The sequence below is a fragment of the Chelmon rostratus genome, chromosome 7, assembly GCF_017976325.1.
Source record: "Chelmon rostratus isolate fCheRos1 chromosome 7, fCheRos1.pri, whole genome shotgun sequence".
In the NCBI taxonomy this organism is placed as follows: Eukaryota; Metazoa; Chordata; class Actinopteri; order Chaetodontiformes; family Chaetodontidae; genus Chelmon; species Chelmon rostratus.
This window is the reverse complement of record NC_055664.1, coordinates 10,739,763-10,764,437: the sequence shown is the minus strand read 5'-3', so window position 1 is coordinate 10,764,437 and position 24,675 is coordinate 10,739,763. Positions and strand designations below refer to the sequence as shown.

At 42.0% G+C, this 24,675-nt stretch overlaps 1 protein-coding gene across 3 annotated transcripts in view; it reads left to right on the top strand.

The window, feature by feature from the left end:
- veph1 (ventricular zone expressed PH domain-containing 1) overlaps positions 1 to 24,675 on the top strand; it is a 68,614-nt gene that overhangs the window by 24,904 nt on the left and 19,035 nt on the right. Inside the window, exons 4-12 of one of the 3 annotated variants that reach the window (XM_041940440.1) lie at positions 4,265 to 4,428; positions 5,641 to 5,850; positions 12,639 to 12,850; positions 14,827 to 14,842; positions 15,112 to 15,320; positions 17,103 to 17,269; positions 17,330 to 17,479; positions 21,062 to 21,201; positions 21,615 to 21,749. In XM_041940440.1, the coding sequence (XP_041796374.1) occupies positions 4,265 to 4,428; positions 5,641 to 5,850; positions 12,639 to 12,850; positions 14,827 to 14,842; positions 15,112 to 15,320; positions 17,103 to 17,269; positions 17,330 to 17,479; positions 21,062 to 21,201; positions 21,615 to 21,749 (1,403 nt within the window). Of the gene's footprint in view, positions 1 to 4,264; positions 4,429 to 5,640; positions 5,851 to 12,638; positions 12,873 to 14,826; positions 14,843 to 15,101; positions 15,321 to 17,102; positions 17,480 to 21,061; positions 21,202 to 21,614; positions 21,750 to 24,675 lie in introns of all 3 variants that reach the window. The other 2 variants (XM_041940439.1, XM_041940438.1) reach the window with 2 other exon arrangements.

Sequence of the window (24,675 nt, the reverse complement as noted above, 5' to 3'; positions counted from 1 at the left end):
TTCAGTTTATGGTTTTGTCATTGCTGCGGGTTGTAATGGCTTTCTACCACAGCCATATCTGCAGCAAAGACCCCGAAAATCATTTTTCCCATGACTCAGACTGTTTAAGTGTCCTCTTAGGGGCTTTATGGAAGCATTTTGCACAGAGATTTTAATATAGAAGGGACAAAGGAAGAAAGAATATTGCTGTAAGATGGCCAATGGCTGTACTGAAATCATTTTTATTCAAATTTAAGTGTCTCTGCAGAATTGGTCATTTTCTTTTGTGACCTACCTTGGGAATCTGAAGTGACATTTGGAAAACGGCAAAGCAAAAGAAAGCCATCACGTCCTCTACTGCCTCTTCACATTAAGTCAACAATAGTCTGACAGATCAGTTGGTTCTCAGTTTTCTTGGAAAGTGTCCGAGTAGCCTTTCAAAAATGTCGCCTTTGTGTGCTAAACAACCAAAGGTCATTACAGGATATTTTATTGAGATTTGTAAATCATGGTGGTGGTGGTGGCCTGGGTGTATGCTGGAATGAAGGTATGAAGGTCAGATACTGTACACGCACACACACACACACGCACACGCACACACTTATTTTACAGTGGGAGTAAAATAAACCTTTTCACAACATCAGTGTGGGTCCGATACGCATATTTAATCAATGATTAAAAGAGTGGGCCCATATTCAGTCCAGCCAGGTTTTACTGCCTGCGTGTTGTGATGTGTGCTCTGACAGATGAGCTCTAGAAATCCTCCTCAATGTGTAGACTCTCGTCTCCTCCTGCCTTTTAACATTCCTCTGAACAGACCTGTAAATGCTACAACTCAACTTTATGGCCATTACCAGCTCTCTCTTTCTGGTCACGTACTGTATGTGTGTCTTCTTATGGTGATTTGTGTCAGCAGTGTAGAGATGGGTGTATGTGTGTGATGTCACACAGTATGATCATTAAAGGGAAGTGAAAGGGACATCAAAAGAGCAACTGGCCATCTTCTAGATGTTTATGTGTGCTCTTCTTCTCTTTGCCTTTGTGCTGAACAATGTAGTCCGTTGTCTCTGTTGATCAGTAACAGTCATCTGCTCCAGGAATAAGCCTGTGGTTAAAGTGATTTGTAGCCGTGGCTCGCCTGTTGTGTGAAACCACTTATTTAAGTTCCTGCTGAAAGATTTTAGCAGATACGACAAAAGTTCACCATTATTATGGGCCAGATGTTCATGGTAAATGCTATAAATACTCTAAGTATGATAAATGCTGATAAGTGCTGTCATTTTGTTTTAAGATGTCAATGCAAAAGCAGTTAAATGCAGTTTTGGTCGGCCCACCCCTTTAGTCCAGACTAAAATATCTCACAAAGATTGGATGGATTGTTCAGACATTCATGTTGCCCTCTGAAAGAGAGGAAGACTTCACTTTGATGATACCTTAATTTTACATCTAGCATTATCATCAGGTTAAATTTTTCCTTAATCCAGTATTTAGTTAATAATCACCTGCAAAACTAATGACATTGCAATCAGCCTCAGCTGTACTTCACAATTAGCATTCCTTGTTGATACCCTATTGATTTACTTTTCATGAATAAACATGTAATACAAGCAGAATAACTTTAATAACTTTACTGCAGCAGCTTGCTTTTTAGCAGGTTTTAAGTAAAAACTTTATTAATCCCACACTGGGGAAATTGAATTGTTACAGACAGCAAAGAATAGAAGAAAGATCAAAAAGACAATAAAAAAGGACACAAAAAGACAATAAAAAGGACACAAAATAAAAAATAAAAATCAACTATGTATATATATGTACATCATATACAAGAGTGTAAGTATACTGTTGCCATGAAAAATACTTTGGCCACATTGAATTGCACATGAGTCAGATAACTGGATAATGAATACAGTGTTTGTACTATTGCACAGTAGAAAAAAAATAAACAGCACAATAAAAGATATGTTATATTGCACAAGATGTACTGGATGTGAGCGTGTGTTGGCATAAATAACAGTGCAAACAGTAGGTTTGACATCTGACATTCTGTTGTAATGGGAAACAACATCAACACAGCCCCCGCGCCGGCTACAGCTGTGGCTGCCTCTCAGTCAGTCCTCTGTGCTTCTTCGCAGATGGCATGTTTCTCACTGGAAATTATTCACTGGAGTCATACACGATCATACAAACAGTGATTGTCCGAGCCGACTCATGAATGACTCACAAAATATAAAGAAAAAGCTTAATTGCTTTGTTAACTCATCATAAAGCACACTTCATTCAGGCTCGACAGAAACAAAAAAAAACTCACCAAAACCGTTGTGGTTCATTTTTCCACTATTCCAACACTCACTAATTCTGCTAAAATAAACCTTTGATTCATCAATTCACATGTGAAAATATTCTGTTTTCCAAGGGTCTGATGCTGAACGGCGGTCCTCACTCGTTCTTCAGAGGAGTCCCTTAAATTAGCAAAATCAAACAACAAATATTTCGCTTGTGATAAAGATAAGTTCTTTATTACTTCATCCATTAAAGATCAATCTATTCTTCCTCTCTTTCTGCTCCTATCGGATCGTCTTTCTTCATTCACTCAGAACAAATCCCCAAACATCAACTCCTGCATTGTCTGTGATATCAATCTTTATTCTATATAACTTTTATAATAAGCTCTGAAATGTTACTGTGGTTGAACATTAAATTTATAATATCGTCTTGTCCTGTGTTTGGCTCACTGTAGGATACAAAAGCCGTTGTTCGAAATCTTGAAATGGCACCAATAATGAACCTACCATTTGAAAACAAGGGTCTTTGTTCAGCGACGTGAATCATTTAAAGCTGTTGCATACGTGAGTCAAAGGCTGTTGGGTAATGCTGTGGGTTTTGTTGCTGCTTTCCAAATGCCTTTATGTCCGCTCATGCGTCAGCACTGACTTTCTTTTTTCCTGCATCAGCATCACTGAAGAGCTATCGACAACAAATGGAGAAAGTTGTATTTTGTGAACACAGATGTTATATTCTGAGCGGGGATGGTGTGAGTTAGAGGAAAATAACAATTACAGCAAATTCACATGAAGTTACAGTGCAGCTACACCACAAACAGCTTCAAGAAAAATTCCAGTTTCGTACATCTTGGATCTTATTTTCATGGTTCTGGCCATCAAGTCTCTTGGTAGCAGTAAAATTATAGTCGCCAATTGTTAAGATCTGGGAATGTGGTGACATCGATAACCAGAAGTCTGACGGAGCAGGAAACACAAGCAGTCAAACAATCGTTCAAGCTTTAAAGCCTCAGGGAAGACAAACCTTAGGTACACCCAGTTAAACGTGATCTAATACGAGCACTGCAACAACTTCTCCCTGTTGGATGATGTAGTTTGTGGTGCTGTCGAACTGTATTGCATCGTACAGAGAGGTGTTGCTGTTGTTCAGAGTGTGCAACAGACCGACTCTGTGGAAGAGGACCCGCTCCTTTTGTAGATATAAAGAGCTCATTCTAAGGTAACAAAAGTGCAACAATTCTTACTTTCACACCAATGAAAACATACTTAGGAATATTATGTTCCATTTCTGCCATCTTCTGCCATCAGATCATCCTGAATCTTACACACTGGTCCTTTAAAAAAAGTTTAAAGTGAGAATTGACATAAGAAAGAAATTAATTTCTGTGTATTGCAGGATATAAAAATTAATAGAAGGTCAAAATTTATAGTAAGGTACACATGTTCACAATTAACTAATTGCTTATGAACATGCATGTTAGCATATTGGCTCTTTATTAGTCATTTTAAAGCACTTACTAATACATTATTCTGGTTATGGTTTATAAGGGTGTGGGTTAGGTTATTAAGATTGTAATTCATGTACATGAACAGCTTTCTTACTTCGATCAATAAGCCGTGATTAAGAGGTTATTGAAGGAAATCCCTTAGTTAATGGGCTTGTAGTTGCAGAATATGGTCATGCAGAATAAGCCATTAATAAGTGCTTTATGATGACTTTGTATGTTCCTGCCAGTTTTGCTACATTAACAGTTTCACCAAGCGGAGTTTGAATAAGTTCTTCCTTTGAAAGGAGAGGAAAGACTGGAAATTTAGGGCGGTTCATTTTGGGAAAATCAAAGCCTTAATTTCTCGTTTGCCATTAAGACAACAAACTTATGTCTCCGCTTTTACCCCACTGTTTTCTATGCCGACCCTTCTCCATGTCCAAATGCTGGTCGTCAGGTTTGTATTTAAGATTTGGCTGCGTGGCTTACTGATAGCATCTCTGTCTCTCTCTCTGGCAGGTAACCACATGCTGTTACGGGTGTTGCCCTCAGTCTACCCTAGGCAACCAGATACCATCCACTGTCACCTAGGCAACCTCACTGCGATGATGTCACAGCTGGAGTCGCCAGAGCAACAACACCTGATCAGACTCATTCAAATGGTTGCAGAGCAACATCCACTTGTGAGTGTTTGTGTAGTTTGACTTTTAGAAATAAAGCACTGTCCCATCCACAGTATTTTATTTTTCAATAACTTCATGTGCTGAAGTGAAAGATCCCACTTAAACCTCTGTCACTTTCCCAGGGATCTTAAAACAAATTATATTTAGTCATATTTTATATTTCTAAACCTTTTGTTGTTTTGTTGTTTCAAGGAGCCATGGCTTAGAAACACCTAAATAACTCTAATTATTCACAGTGAGGATGAGGTAGTTACAATAGTCGACTGTGGGGTTATCGAAAAATAAAACACCATCCAACAAAATCAGAACTGTCTCTGTGGCATAAGTTGCCATTTAACTTGCTTCGGCTTACAGTGAAGTACGTGTGTGGCTTTTTTGCACCAATTCTGCTGATGAGTCAAGCTTAATCAGACCTTTTACCATTGAAACTGTGCTATCTCCTGTAATTGGCTCATGTCGAAATGTAGAAAAAGCACACTGGAACGTAGTTAAAAGTGAGCAAATGGAGTAGTGCATGAGGAGAACACATTTCCCAGTAGGAATTCCCTTAATCCTGCATATTTTGGAGCGGAGCTGCTGATGTTCAACATGAGGGGAAAGTACCACATACCAGCAAACAGAGCACATGGTGCTAAAACATGGATAGTTTCACTCACATGTGAAACACTGGAGACGCAGTACCAGCCATCTGGAGTTATTCTAATCTCCACCCCCCACACAGGCACACAGAATATTTCTGTTGTGATTGTAGCTGCATTCACAATAGTTTCCAAATCATCTGCATCCCAGGATTTATTTACTGGAAGTGATGCGGTATTGAAAAGATGGAGCTTTGAAATTTTTATTGGGTCAGATATTTTTGATATTAACATGATTATTCAGAACAAGTGACTCATAAAATAGCAGCAGGAGGGCCGGCAATGGCGGGCATTGTTAGTCTGATCCAGTCCAGTCTAGTGCGGTCCAGTGTGACCAGTCCAGATAATGAGGAGGAAGACAGTCAAGCTTTTGTTGATCGTTAGTCACCAGTCGGTTCATCTCACTCCAAGGTCACTCCTCTCACCTCCAGCCTTCATTAAAGACACCTCCAGCCTGTGGTGCTGTTTGTTAGTGAGTGGTTGTGGTTCCCACACTGTGACAGAAATACTGCTATAATCAAACTAATGAATAATGCTTTCTTTCCTCTCTGTCTGTTTCTTCTCACCTGAGCAGATGTTGAGCCCTCAGGTGCCCGCGTTAGTCAGTTACCTAGGAGACCAGTCCCTGACTGAGGCCCTGCTGGGCGCGCTCATGGACGTGTCGCAGGCCAGCCCTTCCTCACTGGTCAGCTTTCTGCCCATGCTGAGGACTGTGGGACAGCAATGCCCTGCTCTCCTGGGTCACGTTGCCAAAATCCACAGTGCCGTTGGTATCATCAGTGAGGTACAGACACACACACTCAAAACACACACAAATGAACAACTTGATATTGATTTGCAGCAGTGATTTGCAGGTGATGCGGAAAGTTGAAATGTGTGTTTCAGTGGCACGTCAGGTGTGTTCAGACTGAAAGGCAAGCAAATGTTAAAATGCAGCATGATTGCATACAAAGTCAGAGGAAGGATGAATGCGAAGAAACGTGGGTTTATTCTAGAAAACCGACACATCCACAAAGGCTGAAAACTTCATCTTTAATGAACACTTTATATATAGTTTGTGTAAAAACTCTACTCTGATGCTGAATCAACCAAAAAATAACGCTTAAAAATGATACATAAAATTGTCCTTTTTACACTTTAACTCTGACTTTTGTTCTGATGTGACATGACGTGTTAATGCTTAATGCTAGCTGTTCCCCCTGTTTCCAGTCTTTGTGCTAAGCTAAGCGAAGCTAACTGTTGGCTCAGCTCTGTATTCACTGTATAGACATGAGAGTAAATACGAACTTCTCCTCTAACTTGAAGCAAGAAGTGAAAAAATGTGTATTTCTTTGAACAATTCCTTTAAAAAAAGTGCCATTATTCCCAAGCTGCAATTAAAGAACATGAAGAGACAAGAAGGAAGAAAAAAGAATCTTAAGGAAATAACAAACAAGTGGCATTCCTTTAAATCAGTCTTAATCGAGGTATTTTAGCACAAAAAACAACCCACAAGATCATATGCAGGCGATGTGTGTGGTTTCTGCAGCAAACATCTGTGTTGTCAATGCATTGGCTGTTTATTGTAAACAAAGTCGGCCTGCAAAAACACAGTCATGTAAAAATGGCATGGGAATAACAGTATTAATGCACCTTAAGTCTGCTTGTGGTGGGTATTCACACACACACACACACACACACATATACACATGCACACACACACACACACACACTGAAACATGCAGGAGTGATTATTTTAATGACTAGGGAGGAATTGGCTGCACTCTCACATGACTTGTCCTCTGTTGTCCTGCCAAGTATAAAACACACACTCTCACACCAGACAGGCCGGGCAGATCCGGAGGTTGTGACTGCTGTCGAGCACCTACACCAGTGTTCACCTGGAGCGTCCGTCCTAAACAAACACAGCCGACTCCTCAGAGAGTTCTGTCTCTCTACAGCTGAATAGATGTGAAGAAACACGACAAACTGCTGTCTTAGCGGGGGAGCAAAAAACTAATTTGATGGAACAGCGAAGGAGCAGCTCTGTTAGCTGTAACCTAATGATGCAAACATGACACAATTTAGGGGAACATTAACCTCAAGAGAGGTTCTGATGCAAAATGATGGAAACTCAGCTTTATTACAGAGGAGAAAATGTGTTTTTCCTGTTTGGTATTGTGTGTAAGTATTTGTTTGCACCAGTTTGATGCAGCAGGTCTTCATTGCTCAAAATGCGACTGCTAAAACTGTAGTTGCTGCAATCAACATGCATTTCTGAAAGACTTTCAATAGCATGTCTAAATTTGTCCCACAAGCCTCATTTTGACCATCCCATGGGTTAAACACTTGGCTGCCCTGCATACTTGGCTGCTCCTTTGCCCCTAATAGTACTTCTTCTGTTGTAAAAAGTGGTGCTTCAGCCATTAACTGACTGCGGACCCCCGGGCCCCTCTGCAAAAACAATTGAGCTGCTGATTACAGGTTAATTAGCCTACAAACTGAAGCAACATTCAAGTCGATGGGCTGGAGAGGGAAGGAGTGATGGAGGCGTCACAAACATACTCACACAGTGGACAGCCTTGTCACATCAGCTGCCTCAGGAGCTCACCTTCATTTCCAGCAAGCTCATGATGGGGCTCTAAGGATCGAGAATAATGTCGGTTTCAGTCCAACACTTTGTTCCAGACTGAAACAACTTAATAGCATTTGCATGGATGAAATTGGGTTTAGATATTCATTGTCCCCAGAATGAATCCTACAACTTCGGGTAACTCCCTGACTAGTGCCACGATTTGTATAGGTGACTTTTCATCTTTATCATCATCATCATCATCATCATGTCAGGGTTTTCATTTGCCAACACTTTGGTTTATGATCAAATCCCTGCAAAACTAATGACATTCCCATCAGCATCAGGTGTACTTTGTGTTAAGTGCTATCAAGAAAAATGTCAGCAAGCTGGAACGCTAAACTGAGAGATACCTGCTAAACATCAGCATGCTAGCATTTTTATTGTGAGAATGCAAGCATGCTGATGTTAGCTTTTATCTCAAAGCACTGCTGTACAAGCATGGCCTCACAGAGCCGCTAGCATGGCTTCAGACTCATTCAGTTGTAATCTCTTTCATCTGAGGGTTTAATTAACATGTGTAATTCCTCTGTTTACATTATCTTTCCTTCCCATCTGAAAGTGGTTTAGAGTAGATTTTCTGTTGGCCAGGCTTTAAAAAACCTAGTAAATACTTGCAAACCCATGACGACACAAGACTTGGGTTCAGGGCAACACAAAGAACAATACATACCTACATATTCCATGTAGAACAGAATCAACTTACTTATCAGGTAAGCATGCCTGACATGCCCCAAACGAGACCTCAGCACTCTTTACACTCCATGGCCTTGTCATACAGGCAGCTGTTGGCATCTTCTAAGGTCTTTTTGTGATGCACAACATTATAGTATCCAGCTCCTGCCGTGGGGGCTGAGAGAGCAGCGGGGCTGCGTTTGTAGCTCTGTTTCTGTTTCTGAAAAGCTGGGCACATATTTTGGAAATACTGGATTTAAACATTGGTTTCTCCCCGGGCACAGGCGTCCTCATCCCGGGCAGACAGTTAACACCTGTGCCAACGTGAAAATACATCTGAAAATACAAACTGCTGCTGGATAGCAGGAAAAACATCCGATTTGTATTTCCAACATAAGGCTTGCACTGAGAAGCCTCTGTGACTGAGTCAGGGAGTGTACAGACTGTTGAGGTCACATATGGGGCGAGCCTGACATGTGGGTATATAGTGCATGAGATAATTGTATGAACTTGTGTTGAGTAGAAGTACTAAGTAATACATGATTGTCCATGCAATACTGTGTTGTGATAGGTAGGATGAAGTCACACACTCAGTAATCTGTGTGTGCAGGGCGATGAAGGTGACAGCAGAGGACTATCACTCGCTCTGTTCCTCTGGGTCCGTTTAAGGCAGTTTAGCATCAATTTGAGGTAAATTAACAACGGGGGAAATATGGCATGACTACCTTTAGATGATGCGCGCGCACACACACACACACACACACACAAAGAGGTCATGGAGCTGGAAATCATAATAAAGTTTTCTATTACTCCAGGGCACCTCCAAAAGCTGCTTTCCTCCTCAATCTTTTTGTGGAAGAACCTGCCAACCCAGCTTTAACACACACACAAACACACACACACACACACACACACACACACTCACGCATGCACAACGTTGGTCAGACCTCAGTGTCCTGTCTTTCTTCACATTGGAACCATTTGGAAAATAACCCATGTTTTTCTGGGAAATGCCTCCACAGAGGCCTCCTGGTGATGGCAGTGGAGAGTACCTCCTGTGGGTTTGTGTTTGTGCCCTACACACACACACACACACACACACACAAATACACACACGCGCGTGCGCACACACACACACACTTTCTCACTGGGATGCATTTGTACTTAATTGTAACAGGATTGCACAATAGTCTCTCTGGCTTCCTTTACCTCCTGGAGGGAGTTAGTCTATATTGTATTTCTGGACTTATCAGCGTGCATCACTGTGTTCATCAAAGTGCCCTGAGAGAAAGAAGCCCCTGTCCACTGTACTGCTGTCCAACCCCAGTCCTGTGGTAAATCCTTGTTTTGAGAAATGAAACAAACTTTTATTTGGTGTTTGCTGTTTCAGAAATGCGTTCATTGAAGTTTATGATCATTTTTAAGGCTGTTAGTGGTGATCTTGCACAATGCTGCGTTAGGTTCCATTAGGTTCTCCTAATGCAGCATCATGAAACATCAGAAATGTTCATTTCAATATCATAGAGTCTAACACAGCATCACCACAAAGACAATTTAATCATTATCATCAACAAAAGATTATATACTACACTTTTTAAAAGCTGTGTACCACCTTCATACTGGCTTAATAACAGTTCAGTTAATAACCAGTGCTTTTATTTTGTAGTTATTTTAGGAAAATGGAGCAATGGTTCTCAACCCAGAGTCGAGATGGGTGATTTAATAAGTGTGAAGACACTGATCATAACTTATAACACTGATCATAACTTGAGACACTAGCTGTACAAACCACTAGTAAGTATATAGTAGGATATATGCAGTTAGTCATAAACTAACTGCAGGAACTGAAATAACTGTCATACTTGGATAATTTTGGAGGAGATTTGCTCTACTTTTCCTCATTAACATCGTTTATTGAATTAGTCAGTTCATTGTTAACATCATGTTTTGATAAGGGAAGTGTGGTGTTTTTGTACTGGGGAAATATCACCATCATTGATGCACTGAAATGCCTTTGCTGAAAGTCCTCACAGTTCAAAGTTGAAAATCATCTTCTCCCTTGATAGACTCATTTTCACAAATAATTAATGCGCTGTGGGAAGGAAAGCACACATTCATGCACACAGCAGTATCTCCATGGGGCTTGTTTGGGAGAGAGGTGAGTGGTTGTGTGCCAAACTGCAGCTCCAGAGGAAGCAGAGAGATCAGTGTGCTGATGGACAACCAGGCGAAACTAAGTGACTGAGCAAACAAGGACAGAAAGAGAGAAAGAAAACGGCAGGTTGGTAAGCTGAGAGAGGATCTGGCCTGTCGCTGGCCCGATGCAGTGTTTTCTTTCCTTCTATTCTTTGTTTTTCTAAACTCTGAATCATTCAATATTTAAATGAAGTTTTTTAACAATTATCTGCAGCACACAAACACATGTGCTACTGCCAGAGGAGATCGGCTCCCACTGTTGTTGGAATTATGTGACTGGAGTGTTGGAAATTAATGGGCCAAGTTGTGTCTTTCTCAGAGCATGTGTTTACGCGCGTGTCTCTTTGTGTAGTTGTGCAAACGTGAGTCAGAAAGAGGTGATTTCTTTCTCCAGAGCTGTTCTGTTGCTTTGGAGGAGTATCTCTTACTCTGCCATCATTTTTTGGAGAACATGAACAGTCCTAATTAACTACAACAGCTATTAGGGTTTTTTCTTTCTTTTAAACTTCCTGTTATTGTCCTCTTTTTGCAGGGTTTTACATAACAATTTAATCATGAGTTAAACCAGTGATGTTTTTAGGGCATCAAATCAAGGCCAAGGGCTTTTTCCAGACAATTAAACATGATCTGTCATGTTCAATGATTAAGGAGGGCTTTATATGACCTGGCAGGCTTTTAATAGCGTTACTGTAAAATGTCTCACTTGGAAACTGTAAATGATGCAAGTTCTGCTCATGCTGTAATGTTTGGAAGTATCCATGTCGGCAGTAAAAGCCTGAACTGTGGTGCAGAAGTAGCGCACATACTAGTAAAGCCTTTGTACCTGCAGCCTGCGCTCCAGGCACACTCCTGTTTTTATCGACCTCAAACTCCTAAATACCCACTTGGCATGTTCTCGCAGTATAAACTCAGGTTCCAGCTTTTCTGGTAGTTTTAGCATCCATGTATAAATTTAGCATCCTACGGAGGCTGCTTGTGAAACATGCCCGAACTGTGCAGTAACTGCATTCTTTCTCCTCGTTACAAGGTGTTGCTTGAGCTGTGTAAGCACACGTTGGCTCTGTCCGTCTTTCTGCCCCTCCATCAATCAGTTTGTCCCTCAGTCGGAGGAGGGGGGGTGTGTGAGCTTTTATAGAGAGACTTGAGTTTAGAAAAAATAATCTGTTTTTGTGTTTGTCCACAGAGGGGGGTCTTGTTGGCTTTGGTCCTGCTTTAAAACACAGCAAGAGAGCTGTTACTAAATCATGTCACCTTAGTTCATCTGTTATCGTAATGATCTCTGTGTTGACTGGTTTACACCACTTTAAAATGTCTGTTTTTTGTTAAATATTGGCTGAGGATCCAAAGTGGGTAAGGATAAGAACTTGCACTTTAAATAGTGATTAAATGAAAGGATGTGTTACATTTACAGGACTGTACTGATTATGATTTAGCATATTTCAATAAATGCCTGCACAGCAGGTATGAACCTTTCTTTAGCGATTAATCAGATTAAATATGTATAACAGAGGATGTAAGTATTGTACTGTGTCAAAGGTGAGTAGGTTGTTTTCGTTCTGTTCTACAGTTTACACAGAGGACGGGCTGAGAATGATGAAATGTGTGTAAAATGTATGTTTTTACAAAGACCAACGTGCACACTAAAGCCATTTGGGAAAAGAAGAAGTTTCTATTTTCTAAGTTTGCAGAAACTGCATGTGTTTGTACTTATTCTTGCTTGTTGTGATTTAAAACCAAAAAAATTGCAAGAAACCCTCGAAATGCTTGGAAGTGTAAAACTAATGCGTGTGGAATTAGTTATAAAATACACACATTATTCACCAAAACACATGTAGTGAAACAATAGTTGCACACCGTCCAGTAACACAACACTGGTGTCATTTTCAGTGATTTTTGGTACACTCAGAAACAACCGCAAAATTAGAAACAACCATTAAACCACATGTTTCATGTTCAGTAAAACAGCTTCATGTCTTTCTTCTTGTCTTTCTTTCCGTCTTATTTCTTTCTTCAGTTTTATGCCATCGTGGATCACAATGCTAGACATTACATTTTTAACATGCTGTCTCTCTGTTGTCCCCTTTCCTCAGACTCATGCTCACGGCTCGTTGGTCTACCTGGTGTCCCTTCTGGGCAGCATGGAGCACAGCTTTCACCACACACTGCTGCTGGAGATCAGAGCTCTGACTGACCGATACCCGTCTTTACTGGGAGGCTGCGGGAAAGACATCTACAGGATGAGCAACTCGTTCACTGCTATAGCCAGACTACTGGGGAGAAGGCTGGAGGAGAGCACGACCATGCACTGCAGGTTAGAGAGGCACGTTTGCTCAGACGTGCTCTGTTTTAGTCCTCATGTTTTACTTTTGTTTGTGTACACAACTGTCCAAAATATCCAGAAATACACAGACATATTGTAGTTTTGCATGAACACATTAACACAATCATCCTCACATAGTTACAATAAAAAAAAAAAAAGTTTTGCATTTTGGGCTATACGCTTATTTACTTTCTAAAAAATCTGTGAAGGTCCTGGAAAGCAGCATGTCCTTTTGATAGTCGGGCTAGCTGTTTCCCCCTGTTTCCAGCCTTTGTGCTAAGCTAAACTAGCTTCTGGCAGTAGCTTCGTATGCAACATACAGACATGAGAGTGCTTTTCAATCTCTCATCTAACTCTTGTCAAGATTGCAGATAAGCGTATTTTATTGAACTCTTCTCATAAATGTATGGATTTATGGATAAACAAACTAATGACACACACTTGATTAAGTGAATCTGTGCATTCACAAACCAAAATGAAAAATTGCTCCCTCCATGTTTGGTGCTGATCTGACAGCAGTGGGAATCCAGCCGAGTGTCTCATTCAGAACTGGTGACTTGATTTGGGGTATTTAAATGGATACTTGTTTTTGAAAATGAAATGTTTTTCATTGCAAACAACTACGGCACTGCAGCAAGTAGTTCCAGACGCTAGAGATGCATTAGCAATGTTGGCAAATGTTTGTGGTCATGTTTTTATTGGTGCTTGTACAAGCTGTGATGTTGTACAGTTGAGTTTATGCTCAGTATACACTAATAATTTAAAGGCACTGAGAACCTGTTTCCTCATTAGAGTGATGCAGTCCTGCATGAACTTCTGTGTTTTACTGGTGGTCTTCTTGCTTGTTTCAAGTTGGAAAAAAGGCATTTTCATGTACTTGACTTCACCAATCAGGACTTAATGATGTTTGAATCAAAATCTCATAATACTTGTTTGCTTGTGTTGTAAGGCTGCTATCACTCAAATCTGATCAATCCACACATGTTCTGCTGAAACAACTTAGCTGAATTAGTGTTAAATTCTTGATGAATAATTTAAAAAAAGGATGTTTTCCCCCCAAACTTCAACTTTGCTCATAGCAGCTCATGATACAGAAAAACTTTTACATTAATAAATGACGAAGGCTAAAGTACTCCTGCTGTAAACAACAGGATTGAGGAGCAATGACATCACTATTCATGAAATAATTTCAATACAGATTTTTGTTCCAAACGCAGGGTATTTGCCGGAAAAAGTGGCTGATTTATCTGCATGTCACAGAGGCTAGTCAAGAGTTTTGAAACTTGTTTGAAACTTGCACTGAGCCAAAAAATACACATTCAACCGATTAGTGGAACCAAAAACTGAAAAATGTGGGTGCGTAACGACGCTGTTATTTGTAGACCACTGAAATGTTTTTCTTTGTGATTCTGTATGTCCCGCTCTCTCCTCCTATGACTCCTTTCAGATAATTGCTATATTTACAATACATGCAATTCAGGAAAAGTGCTGCTGAATGCAGTATGCAACATGTGAGCGTGGCGTGTGTTTGTGTGTGTGTGTGTGTGTGTGCATGTCAGTGTGCGAAAGTTGACTGGGACTCATCTGGCTGCGATGTGGGAATGACACGCACAGCTTTCTCTGAAATCAGAACATTGTGTGCAGGACTGGAGGCTTCCAAAGGCTTCGCTTGGGGTCTTCTGGAAGAAAGATTGAGGGAACGAGAGATTGAGAGAGGCAGGGTGGTTTAATGGTGAAAGAGCAGGGGGTGAAGACAGAAGAAAACCAACATCGAGGCAGTTGGAGGTCCTTTTTCAGCAAACAAGTGGACGCTTTAATGAAGTTGTAAAGGCCACTTGTGGAACAAGAAATATGGACTGAAAGAAAGAGAGAGAGATGGAGGGAGTAATTAGTTAGAGTTAGAGAGCAAAAGAGTGGAAACAGGAACCATAGTGAGAGACAAAGGAAAACAAAGCCAGAGAGAGAGGGGAGAAGGTGAGATGTAGCCAGTGAAAGAGGGAGAGAGGGGGATGCATGGGGTGAGAGACACAGTGATAGAGCCAGTCATCATGAGAAAGCAGGGGGGGCAGGAAGGGGGAGGGTGAGGCCACTGAACTCCATCCAACTGTGTCTGTCCAGCTTCATCTCACGTGCCCACCACCTGCAATCTAACCCTTTGCCCTCTGTGTGTGTGTGTGTGTGTGTGTGTGTGTGTGTGTGTGTGTGTGTGTGTGTGTGTGTGTGTGCTTTACAGGCTGGACGAGGCGTGCCCGCCGTCTCCCCGTGCACCTCTTCCAGGAGGGGGAGGTGGAGGGTCAGAGCAGCGGCTGCAGGTGAAGATCCAGGCCTTTGAGGACAAAATGGGGGAGGAGGGGGGAGAGGAGGAGGCGGAGGAAGACTCTCCTGCCCCCCAGCGACGCTACAGCCTGAGCCAGGCCGTCAGGGAGGAGAGGCGAGAGATGAGATTCAACAGGTCCGTTAGTGTGTAACATTTCAAGGCTCTGCTGAGCGTCTGCTCAGTAAAAATCTCTTTATGAAGGACAGACTGTGCAGCCTGCTGGATTTGATTATGTTTATTAAAAAACGCTCATATGCAGACAATACACACAACTGTATGTTTCAGAGTGTGTGTGCTGAGCTAATGATGCTCCGTACTCTGTATCATTGGATTTGAAACTATGATGAAGAGTTAAAGTGCTGACTTTCAGCTTTGGTTGACAAACGGTGTCAGGATTTTTGCCCTTTTTATGCAAAGTTCCACATTTTTGGGGGTCCAGAAAAGTACAAACTTCAAAGTCATATGCAATGATATTTTTTTGTGGCCTAAGTCTATAACTCACTGGCTGTTCCCTGTACAGCAGCCATCTTGACTTCTGAGTTGCATTGGGCGCTGTTTGCCTTCTGTCTGGTCTTCAGAAGGTGGATTAACCCCTGAAGGAGCCTGTATACTCCATCCAGACCGTTGGATAGCTTCAGAAACCTCCCTCCCCCACACCTTCCCAAAGTCAGATGAGGAGGGAGGGCTGCGTCCCACCATTTCTGTAACCTTCTGTAACTGACAATTTAACATTCAGACCCGCTTAAGGCTGTGCTTGGTCAGCTGTGCGGAGGTGAGAAGGAGTCAGGGTTTTTTTCATTCCTGACATAACTGTTCTGTCACTTTTAATGCGAGCAACTGAGTGCAACACTATGAATGTCTTCCAGGGGAGACGGTCTGAAAATGTGCACCATTATCCCCATATTTAAACAATTCCCCTGATCTGCGACGGCCGGCTTTTGACTCACTTGTACAAACTGTTGAGGTCAAATGAGCTGTGCTACATTCAGCTGTTTGGTCAGTAAAAACCTCCTTGCCTGTGTCTTTATGATCAGTCATGCTACATTGTCCTGAAGCTGCGGAACTGTGTATGTAAAAGCCCGACACTGTAGGACGTCTACACACTCTCGCACTGATGCTTAAAGTCATTACATCAACCACATCGTCATAGTTTCATTTCAAAACCATCACACCCGAGTGTAGAGCCAAAAAATGAACACAACACTTTTCAGACACTTCTCGACTGTCCTTTGTAGGCTGAGAGCATCGATTCCTTCTGCTGCACAGCTGCTTGTTGGCATAAGTCTGATAATACTGCACTGATATGCAGTATTTAATAAAAGTATATAATAAGTAGGATCTGAACAAAGAGCCTCTTTGAATCAGGGTGTTGACTCACCTTGTCCAAAGTTCTGACTGTATGTTATGAAGTGAACAGTCCTGCTGACAACTAAAAAAAAATGGATAAAGTGACTAGTTTTAGGTACGTTAGCATGTTACACTCAGTATTACTTTACAACGTACATTGGAGGGCATTCTGAATTCCACTGGAATCATTGTAATAGCTGATGTAGAGTTGGCGTTAAGACTGCAGTTTTCTTACAACAAAAAATGATACTAAAGCAAAGACAGACACTGATTACAAAACATCAGCATCTTAAGCGCAGTCGTGCTCGTGTCCAGAATACTCCTGCCATGAACTGAAAGTCAGACATTCAGCTGTTTAGTGTTTTTCTCTTAGTTGTTACAAAAGTCACTGCCAACAGTGTCCCCGTGAGGGTTTTTGCTTCAGTGGTTCGCCCACAGAACCCTGGAGTCGAACCAAACCCTGGACAATTTGCTGCACGGTGTCAAAAACAGGAAGCAGACAGAATTTTAATTGTTAAGATCTATAATTTTGCAGTACTTTGACTGTTTTTATTCCATGCTCTCTCGTAGGTCAAAGAGCCTGGCTCTCCACGCTGTGCGCTCGCGCTCCATCAACTCAGACAACGGCGAGGACGGTGAGGGGTTGGAGCAAAGCCCAGACAGCATCTTCTCCAACACGTTGGTGAATTCGCACTCAGAAAACCAGGAAGCACTGCCCGCCGAGAGGAAGCTGACGGGTGACGGCTCCATCCCAGCCACCGTTACCCTGGACAGAGTGTTCAAAGAGGCTGAGAGAGGTGAAAGCAGGGAGAAGGATGGAGAGAAGGAGGAGCAGGAGGAAGCCGACAGACTCTTCATGCATTTAAGAGACAATATGGAGACGATCAGAGCGTTCTGTAAAGACGTGGCGCAGCAGATCCCCTCACCAGAGCAGTGTGTGATCGAAGGTAACGTGACCAGCATCTTTGCCAGTGCAGGGGGGGAGGGTTTGTGTAACCTGCTGAACCTGAATCAGATTACAGTCAGACGTGGTGTTTGAGGCTGATTAATGATGTGGTATGAATGCACCTCCTCTTCCCTGTCTTCCCTTCCACCTTTACTGGTTTTCTCATGCGCGCGCACACACACACACACACACACACACACACACACACACACACAGACAGATGCATGTTAGGTTGATTAGTGTCTCCTGAACCCCAGTCGGACAGGAATCTGTGTCTCCAGGGGGAATAGTTGCATTTTGTGCTGAGTGTGATTTTTCTTCTTCTACCTGTTGCATTTTTTTGTCCTCCCATAATTTGTAAGCTGTCTGGACACACACCTTATATTACATATTGCATTGCTGACTTTTTGTTTGTTACTAGTTCATCAATCTTTAAATATTTGATCTAACATCCTGTCCAGAGCAACAATTGTTTTTTTTCTTTTCGTTTTATCCCCCTTCACTAATAGTCCAAATAAGGCCTCAGATGGGGTCTTTGAATGGAAAGGGGGAATGACTTTTTATTGTTACTTTGTCGTCCTCACCCATGCATTTACATTACATGGAACCCACTGTGCACCGTGTAATTTTTGCCATTCAGATTCAAAGTGCTATCACCTTAAAGGAGTCTTGATAGAAGAGCCGTTTTCAAAATGTGGCATCAATGTAAAAAAATGTTTGATAGCTTTTTGTCTGACAGCAACAAATGAAGGATAAGTCTGGTGATATTCCCATGAAATTACCCAAACCTCCCTCTCAGTGCTCTGATTTGCTAACACTGTGTGTGGCTTTTAGTCCCAAACCTTTGGGCTCCTGCAAAATCTTTAAAAAAGTTGGTCAAGAGTATATACTTCCCTTTTTCTAAAAGGTTAAATAATTTCCTTAGATAGCTGGGCACTGTAGACACTAAGACAGGTGTGCTGTAGAGCATTATTGGAGGCTATTTTCAGCACCATACTGAGTGGATTGCTGATGTGTTTTAAATTGTTTGGACAAGCAATGGAGAGCCATAGCCCAGAGTAATAAGCTGTATCATAAAACACATTTTAGTATGTTCAATTTATTATTGATTTTAATCTTGCAATTAGTTTTTTGACAAAAACAAATATACATATAAAGCATTTCAAGACGTGCCCTCTATTCAGCTGCAGACTCCATCGAACTCTCAACCTGCGGTCAAGGAATGTGCTCGAGCCAAACTCTGTGGAGCAAATGTCATGGAGCGGATTTGTTAATGGAAAAATTAATCAAGGTATAGAGACAGGGGATTGTTTTAAGGTGGGCAGGGCCATTATATTCAGTTACATCTATACAACACAGTCATCTTGAATTAGAAACAGATGAATGTTATGCATACAGATGTAGTATGCATGAAGTACATGTATACATGGGCGCTGTGTTGTGTGTGTGTGTGTGTGTGTGCACGCATGCCTTCATACCAGAGTTGTAGCAGTGCGTACTGCCCAGAAACAGGAGGTCAAGCAGTTCATGTAATGAGAAACCTCTTACGTCTCCAAACTAATCTAATCCACCTTCTAAAACTTTGTATTCCATTTTCATTTTTTTCGCTCTCATTCTCATTTTCAGGGATTTGATATTTTATTTTTCATTCATGTCTTATGATTTCTGCCTATTTTCAATTTTTCAATTTGATTTGCTTCAGTTGAATGAAGACGTCATTTTAGCAGTTCCTGCCATCACCTTTTCCATATTGAATCAGATTTTAATCCGGCCCCCTCCCGGAATGATAAATCTAAATGTCATATAAGTTGCACAGCTATATGCAGACAACGCAAACCTGAAAATATGCTGAAATGCATTTGATTATCTGTCTTGTGTGTAAGCATATTCACATCCTTTACAGGCATTTAAACATAAATCCACTGAGCTGAGCACCAAGATCTTGGGTAGCCTCCACACCCAAAGTGCATGTGCAGACATTCACATGCACAAAGTCAACACATCACTTCACACTTACACACACATAAATATGCAGTTGAACAGTTCAAGTCTTTCTGTATCCTTTTGTCTGAGCCATCTGCAGCAGTGAACCCCACCTATGGGGACATGGCTTCATTCTTTTGAACATATTAAGGGCTTACACACACACACACACACAGACAGACACACACACACTACACTACACTAGACTCAAACACAACATGAGAGGTGATGATATTTTGATTGACGGGAGGGGTTGTTGTTGCTCCGCCTTTGGCCTTAATATCATTTTAACTAAGAGTCAGCCAGGAATCCCACTCACACACACACACACATATGTATTCACACACTTAAAACAGGAAACAAGATAAAAAATAACAAACTCCTCCTTTGGCCTCTGGTTAATTGATTAAATCTGAAAGTGAATACACATTTATAAACACACACACGGACACACGATCATTCCTCATCCTGTAATTGGTGCTTTGCATTTGCTCTCTTAGTATTACGTCTCTTAATGAGAATCAACCCCGAGGCACTTAGGATATGATGTCACAGGTGTTCTCAGCTGGATAATGTCATCGTGCTGCAGGCTGACCCACACATTTGCTGCTGACCCTCCATCTCCGGGGATGAGGATTAGACAGAAAAGTACGCATGCACACGTATATTTAATCCAAACATCGACACACGCGTCGACACAAAAAATATACGGCATCTGCGACTACAAGAGACAAAGTGTTAGAAACATGAATGTGCTAATGAGTGAAGCGCCATAAACTCACATACCTCATAGTTCATGTACATGTAGTCTCAAACAGCTTCAGGGTTTTTGCCATTTTCTGAGTATAGGATGAGTCTTAACGTAAGAGGATAGTTTGATTCCAGAAAGCTTGCAAATTTCGCTGTGCACACAACCTCTCCTTTTCCTTTGTCTGCTGTTTTTTCTGTGGTGCACCCATACTCAGCTGGGGTTTGATGTGCGCAACCTACACCGTCTTGTCTGAGTGTTATCAGTCCTCTCATTTAACAGCAAACCTCTCGTGAAATTAAAATCAAACATGTCAGATTGTTGCTTTGAAAGACAGAAGAAATCCTAAACTTCTTTTACCAGCTACATCAGACCCAGCTGTGCTGCATAAACTTCATTTTACATGCTTACAATACAGCTAAACGTCTTTGTTTTGCTTTGTCTTTATGGCTTGTTACAAAAATGAAACTCTAAAATGAAGCACTCCAAAAAGTGACCTTCATTATTTCATTCTCATCTACTGGATGATTTCCAGGTGAAGCACACCGGTCACTGGTGTCTTCTCCTTGGCTGAGAGGTGGAGGTTCGTAGAAGGTGGTTGTGGGAAGGGAAGACGTTTCCTGATGATTACGCAGACGCAGTGTCCTTGCATGCTATGAATCACCCTATTAATATGCTCCCAAGGTTACATGAGTCCACGAGTACGCAAGTCCATATGTGCAAGAAACATAGAGAAAGGCACAGAGAAAGCAAACCGACTGCTTTCGCTTGGGAATTTCAATTTAAGACTTTTAAACATCTGCTAAATATTAATGTTCTTGCCATTTTTATCCGTTTGTGCGTCTGTGACAGATTCAAATCGAGGATGTGTGGCCAAGCTGTCGTTCTCCTGTCCTCTTAAGGGCCACTACTGTCTGTACTCCAAGTCCAGTTTCAACCTGACCAGCCGACAGCCTCACGTTTGGATACACATCATGCTGCTTCACCTACAGGTGCACAGAAAACTGGAACGAGTAGCTGCAGTGCACATAACATGTCATTTCATCCAAAAGCAATTCTGCACATCTGTCGTCACCTCATGGTGGCGCTAGAGATGAATCCTCTGGGGTTTATGGCTGTCTGTATAATATTTCACAACAGTCCATCCAACAGTTGTGGAGATTTTTCGTTTTGGATCAAAGTGGTGGACTGACATCCCGAGAGCCACACCATGGCTAAAAATATCAGTTTTATCTTAAAGAAGCTCCCTGTATACTGTGTCCCTGTATGGATACTTTCATTTTTTGCTCCCTGAAATAGCTTTACATGGCAGAAAACCTAGACTTCTTGTTATTTTGCAGTAAAACTCGTACTTTTAGTCTTGTCTAATGTTTTCACGGTTTCATTCTCTCTGTCTTTTGACCAGAGCAAGTCCAGTGTCCCTCTGTGCTCTGGAGACGAGTGTGTCCAGAGACTTGCTTCACTTTGGGAGAAGACGCAGCTGAAAGGAGCTCACAGCTTCCCCATGGCCATGACACAGAACACCACGCCACACAGGAAGGTAATGCACCACAGTGTGTGTATGTGTGTGCGCACATGCTGCCTCCTCCTGAAAGCTAGCCGTCTCCAGCGGAGGGGATGAAGTCATTGGTGGTGAAAAAACACGCAACTCCAAGAAAGGAAAGTGCCAAAGTTCAGCATCCACTTTGTTTAAATATGGAATTCACTAAATGGACATTTTTGTATACATCACCTCTGCTTACCCTGACTCCTCATCTTTATCATGTCTGTTTATGTGTGTGTGTGTGTGTGAGCACGTGTGCCTCCGTCAGTGTCTGTCTCTGGAAGTGTGTGGATGTGGGTGGTGTTCCTCACACTGCCCCTTCATAATGTGACAAGCTAAGTGGTCACTGGGAAACAATTAGACCCGCAAAGAAAATACAGCTGTCGTCTGTCTTTCTCTAAACGTGCGTTGTGGCTGCTGTGAGATGGATCAGCTATGGTTACCACATGGAGCCTGAACATTCCCAGTTATTCAGAAAAACACACACACACACATATGGACTGTACACTGGGCAGGAAGACTCATGCTGTGTGACTCTCAGCAGTTCAAAGATGGTTGTAAACCTCCCATTTCACCGTCTCCATTGTATCAGTCTCCAGTAAAATCTCTGATTTACCTGCTCAGTCGCCAGTAAAATCTGTTTCCTGCTGTTCTCAACCGGCCCCAGCTGGACCGCTCGTACCTGAGAGGGATAGTTTGGCATTTTAAGATACTTAATTGGTTAACTGCTTAAGAGTTGCTGTAGATGAGAATATCCCAGTTAGTTTAGCTCAGCATAAAGACTGGAGCAGGGGCAAACAGCTAGCCTGGCTCTGTTCAAAGGTAGCAAAATGCACCTACCACCAGCTCTGAAGCTCACTAATTAACAAAGCTTGTTTAAGCTGTGCACAAACAGAAATCTAAGAACTACAGATGGTGAAATAAATTCCCTTAATCTTTGCCATGTGGAGGGATGAGCGATTTCAGTTTAACTGAACTTTCACATCCTAGCAGACACATTTTTTTCACTAATTTTGAGAAGGAAATGCAGTTTAAAAAGAATCCACGTGATTATGCGCACAGTAAAATACATCCATACATCCATACATGCAAATCTCCCATTAGAAAAACTATGTGGAGTAAATTATTGATAGTGTTAGCCAACCACAGAAGTCAGTGTCAGCACTTCAGGTTTCACAGTAAAGGCGTACCACTGCCCTCATTATAATATATTTATTTTGAAGCACATGCACGTAGTGGTGAATATTTAGCAGTACGTTTAACCACGTTAGCTTACTGCTGCTAGTTATGGGAGCAGAACATAAGAACGGTATTAAAGGTGGATCAGTCATGTTTGGCAGATACCCAATAGGTTCCTATAGGTGTCCTTTTGCTTTAGAATGGCCAAAAAACCACAGAGAAAAGAAGATGAGATTTAACAGGAGAGAGAGGGAGGGAAGAAGGTCACAACCTTTCCCTCCATCCATATGCTCTGCATTTCCTATTTTCTCTCTTTCCCTCCCTGTTAGTCCTACAGCTTCACTCCTGTCACTGTCAGCCAATCAGGAACACGTGTAGTGGAAGGTGAGGAGAGAAGACATGTGAAAGGGAGGAAGGCTGTGACTTATGGGAGACAGGAAAGGTTATCGATTATGCCTGCACTGACAGGGAGATTTGAAGGGAGCCTACAGGGCCTCATGGGGCTCCAGAGATTAAAGAGGAACTTGTACGCAGCCTCTGACGGCTCAGTTTAGTAGTTTTATGAGACAGAGATAATTGAAAGCTGGTGTGATGAGAGGGAGGGATGGAGCTTCAGCAGGGGTGAAGGAGAAAAAGGATGGATGAGCGAGACTCAGGAGGAAAAGGATGAGGAAGATACGGTAAGAGTGAAAAGGAGATATTAAAAAAGAGTCTGTCAGGGGCTAAGAGATTTAAAACAGCCCCACAATGATGGAGAACTGCATCATCATTTGGTCCAACACAACAGACATAAATCAGTACAAGGGAGGAAGGTGGAGATTGGAGGATGAAAGGGAAGGACATTATGGATGAAACATGGGCAGGATTGAGAAGAACAGTAAGATAAAGCTTGAAAGAAAAACGGAGAGAGAAGTGTCAAACCTGAAAGAGAGGAGAGGAAGAAAGGGGTGAGTGAAGATGTAACGAGGCTGGAGCGGTGGGAGTTACATGGACAGATTGGATGGAGATTGAGAGAAATAACAGTTATGGCTGATAGGAGGAGAAGAAGTAGTAATTGAGCTCGGAGACAAGAAGAGAAATGGAGAGAACGAAGGGCAGGAGGTTACAGTTTGTGATGAGATGCTCGAAGTTAGCTGAAAACAGGACTAAAGAGAGGATTAAGAATGAAACAAGTTCTAGGAGAGGAGAGGACACAAGTATTAGAGGAAGATCAGAGGAAGTAGAGTTATATGGAGAGAGTGATGAAGGAAGAAGAAAATGCAGAATGAAAATGAATAAAGAGAGGATGAAGTGAACTGAAGGTGGACAAGCACAGAGGAAGACTGTGAAGAGGTGGCATGAAATTTCCACAGAGGATGTGGCGAGAGAAAAGAGGAAGAGGAGGAGGAAAAGAGGGGAGACGTGGCGTGAGATATGATGGGAGACTGAGCAGCCTGAGGGGGGAGATACTTCACAACTGTTGTTTCACCTTTTGTCTGTCTTTTGGCCAGAGTGAGAGCGTCTGTTGACACAACTTTGGCGGAGATAAGGTTTGGTGGAGGAAGAGGATGAAGGAGAAAGACTGAGATTAGATATGTACGTTTGGGGAGGAAAAGACAAAAAAGGGGCGATGGGAAGAAAGCGAGAGCTGAAGGAGCGAAAGGTCTAACAGGATCTGCTTTACATGCGAGAACTAGTGCCTCTGTCTGTGCCTGTTTGAAATGGCTCATAAAGTCAGGACCCCTGCGCTTCTCATACGTTTATA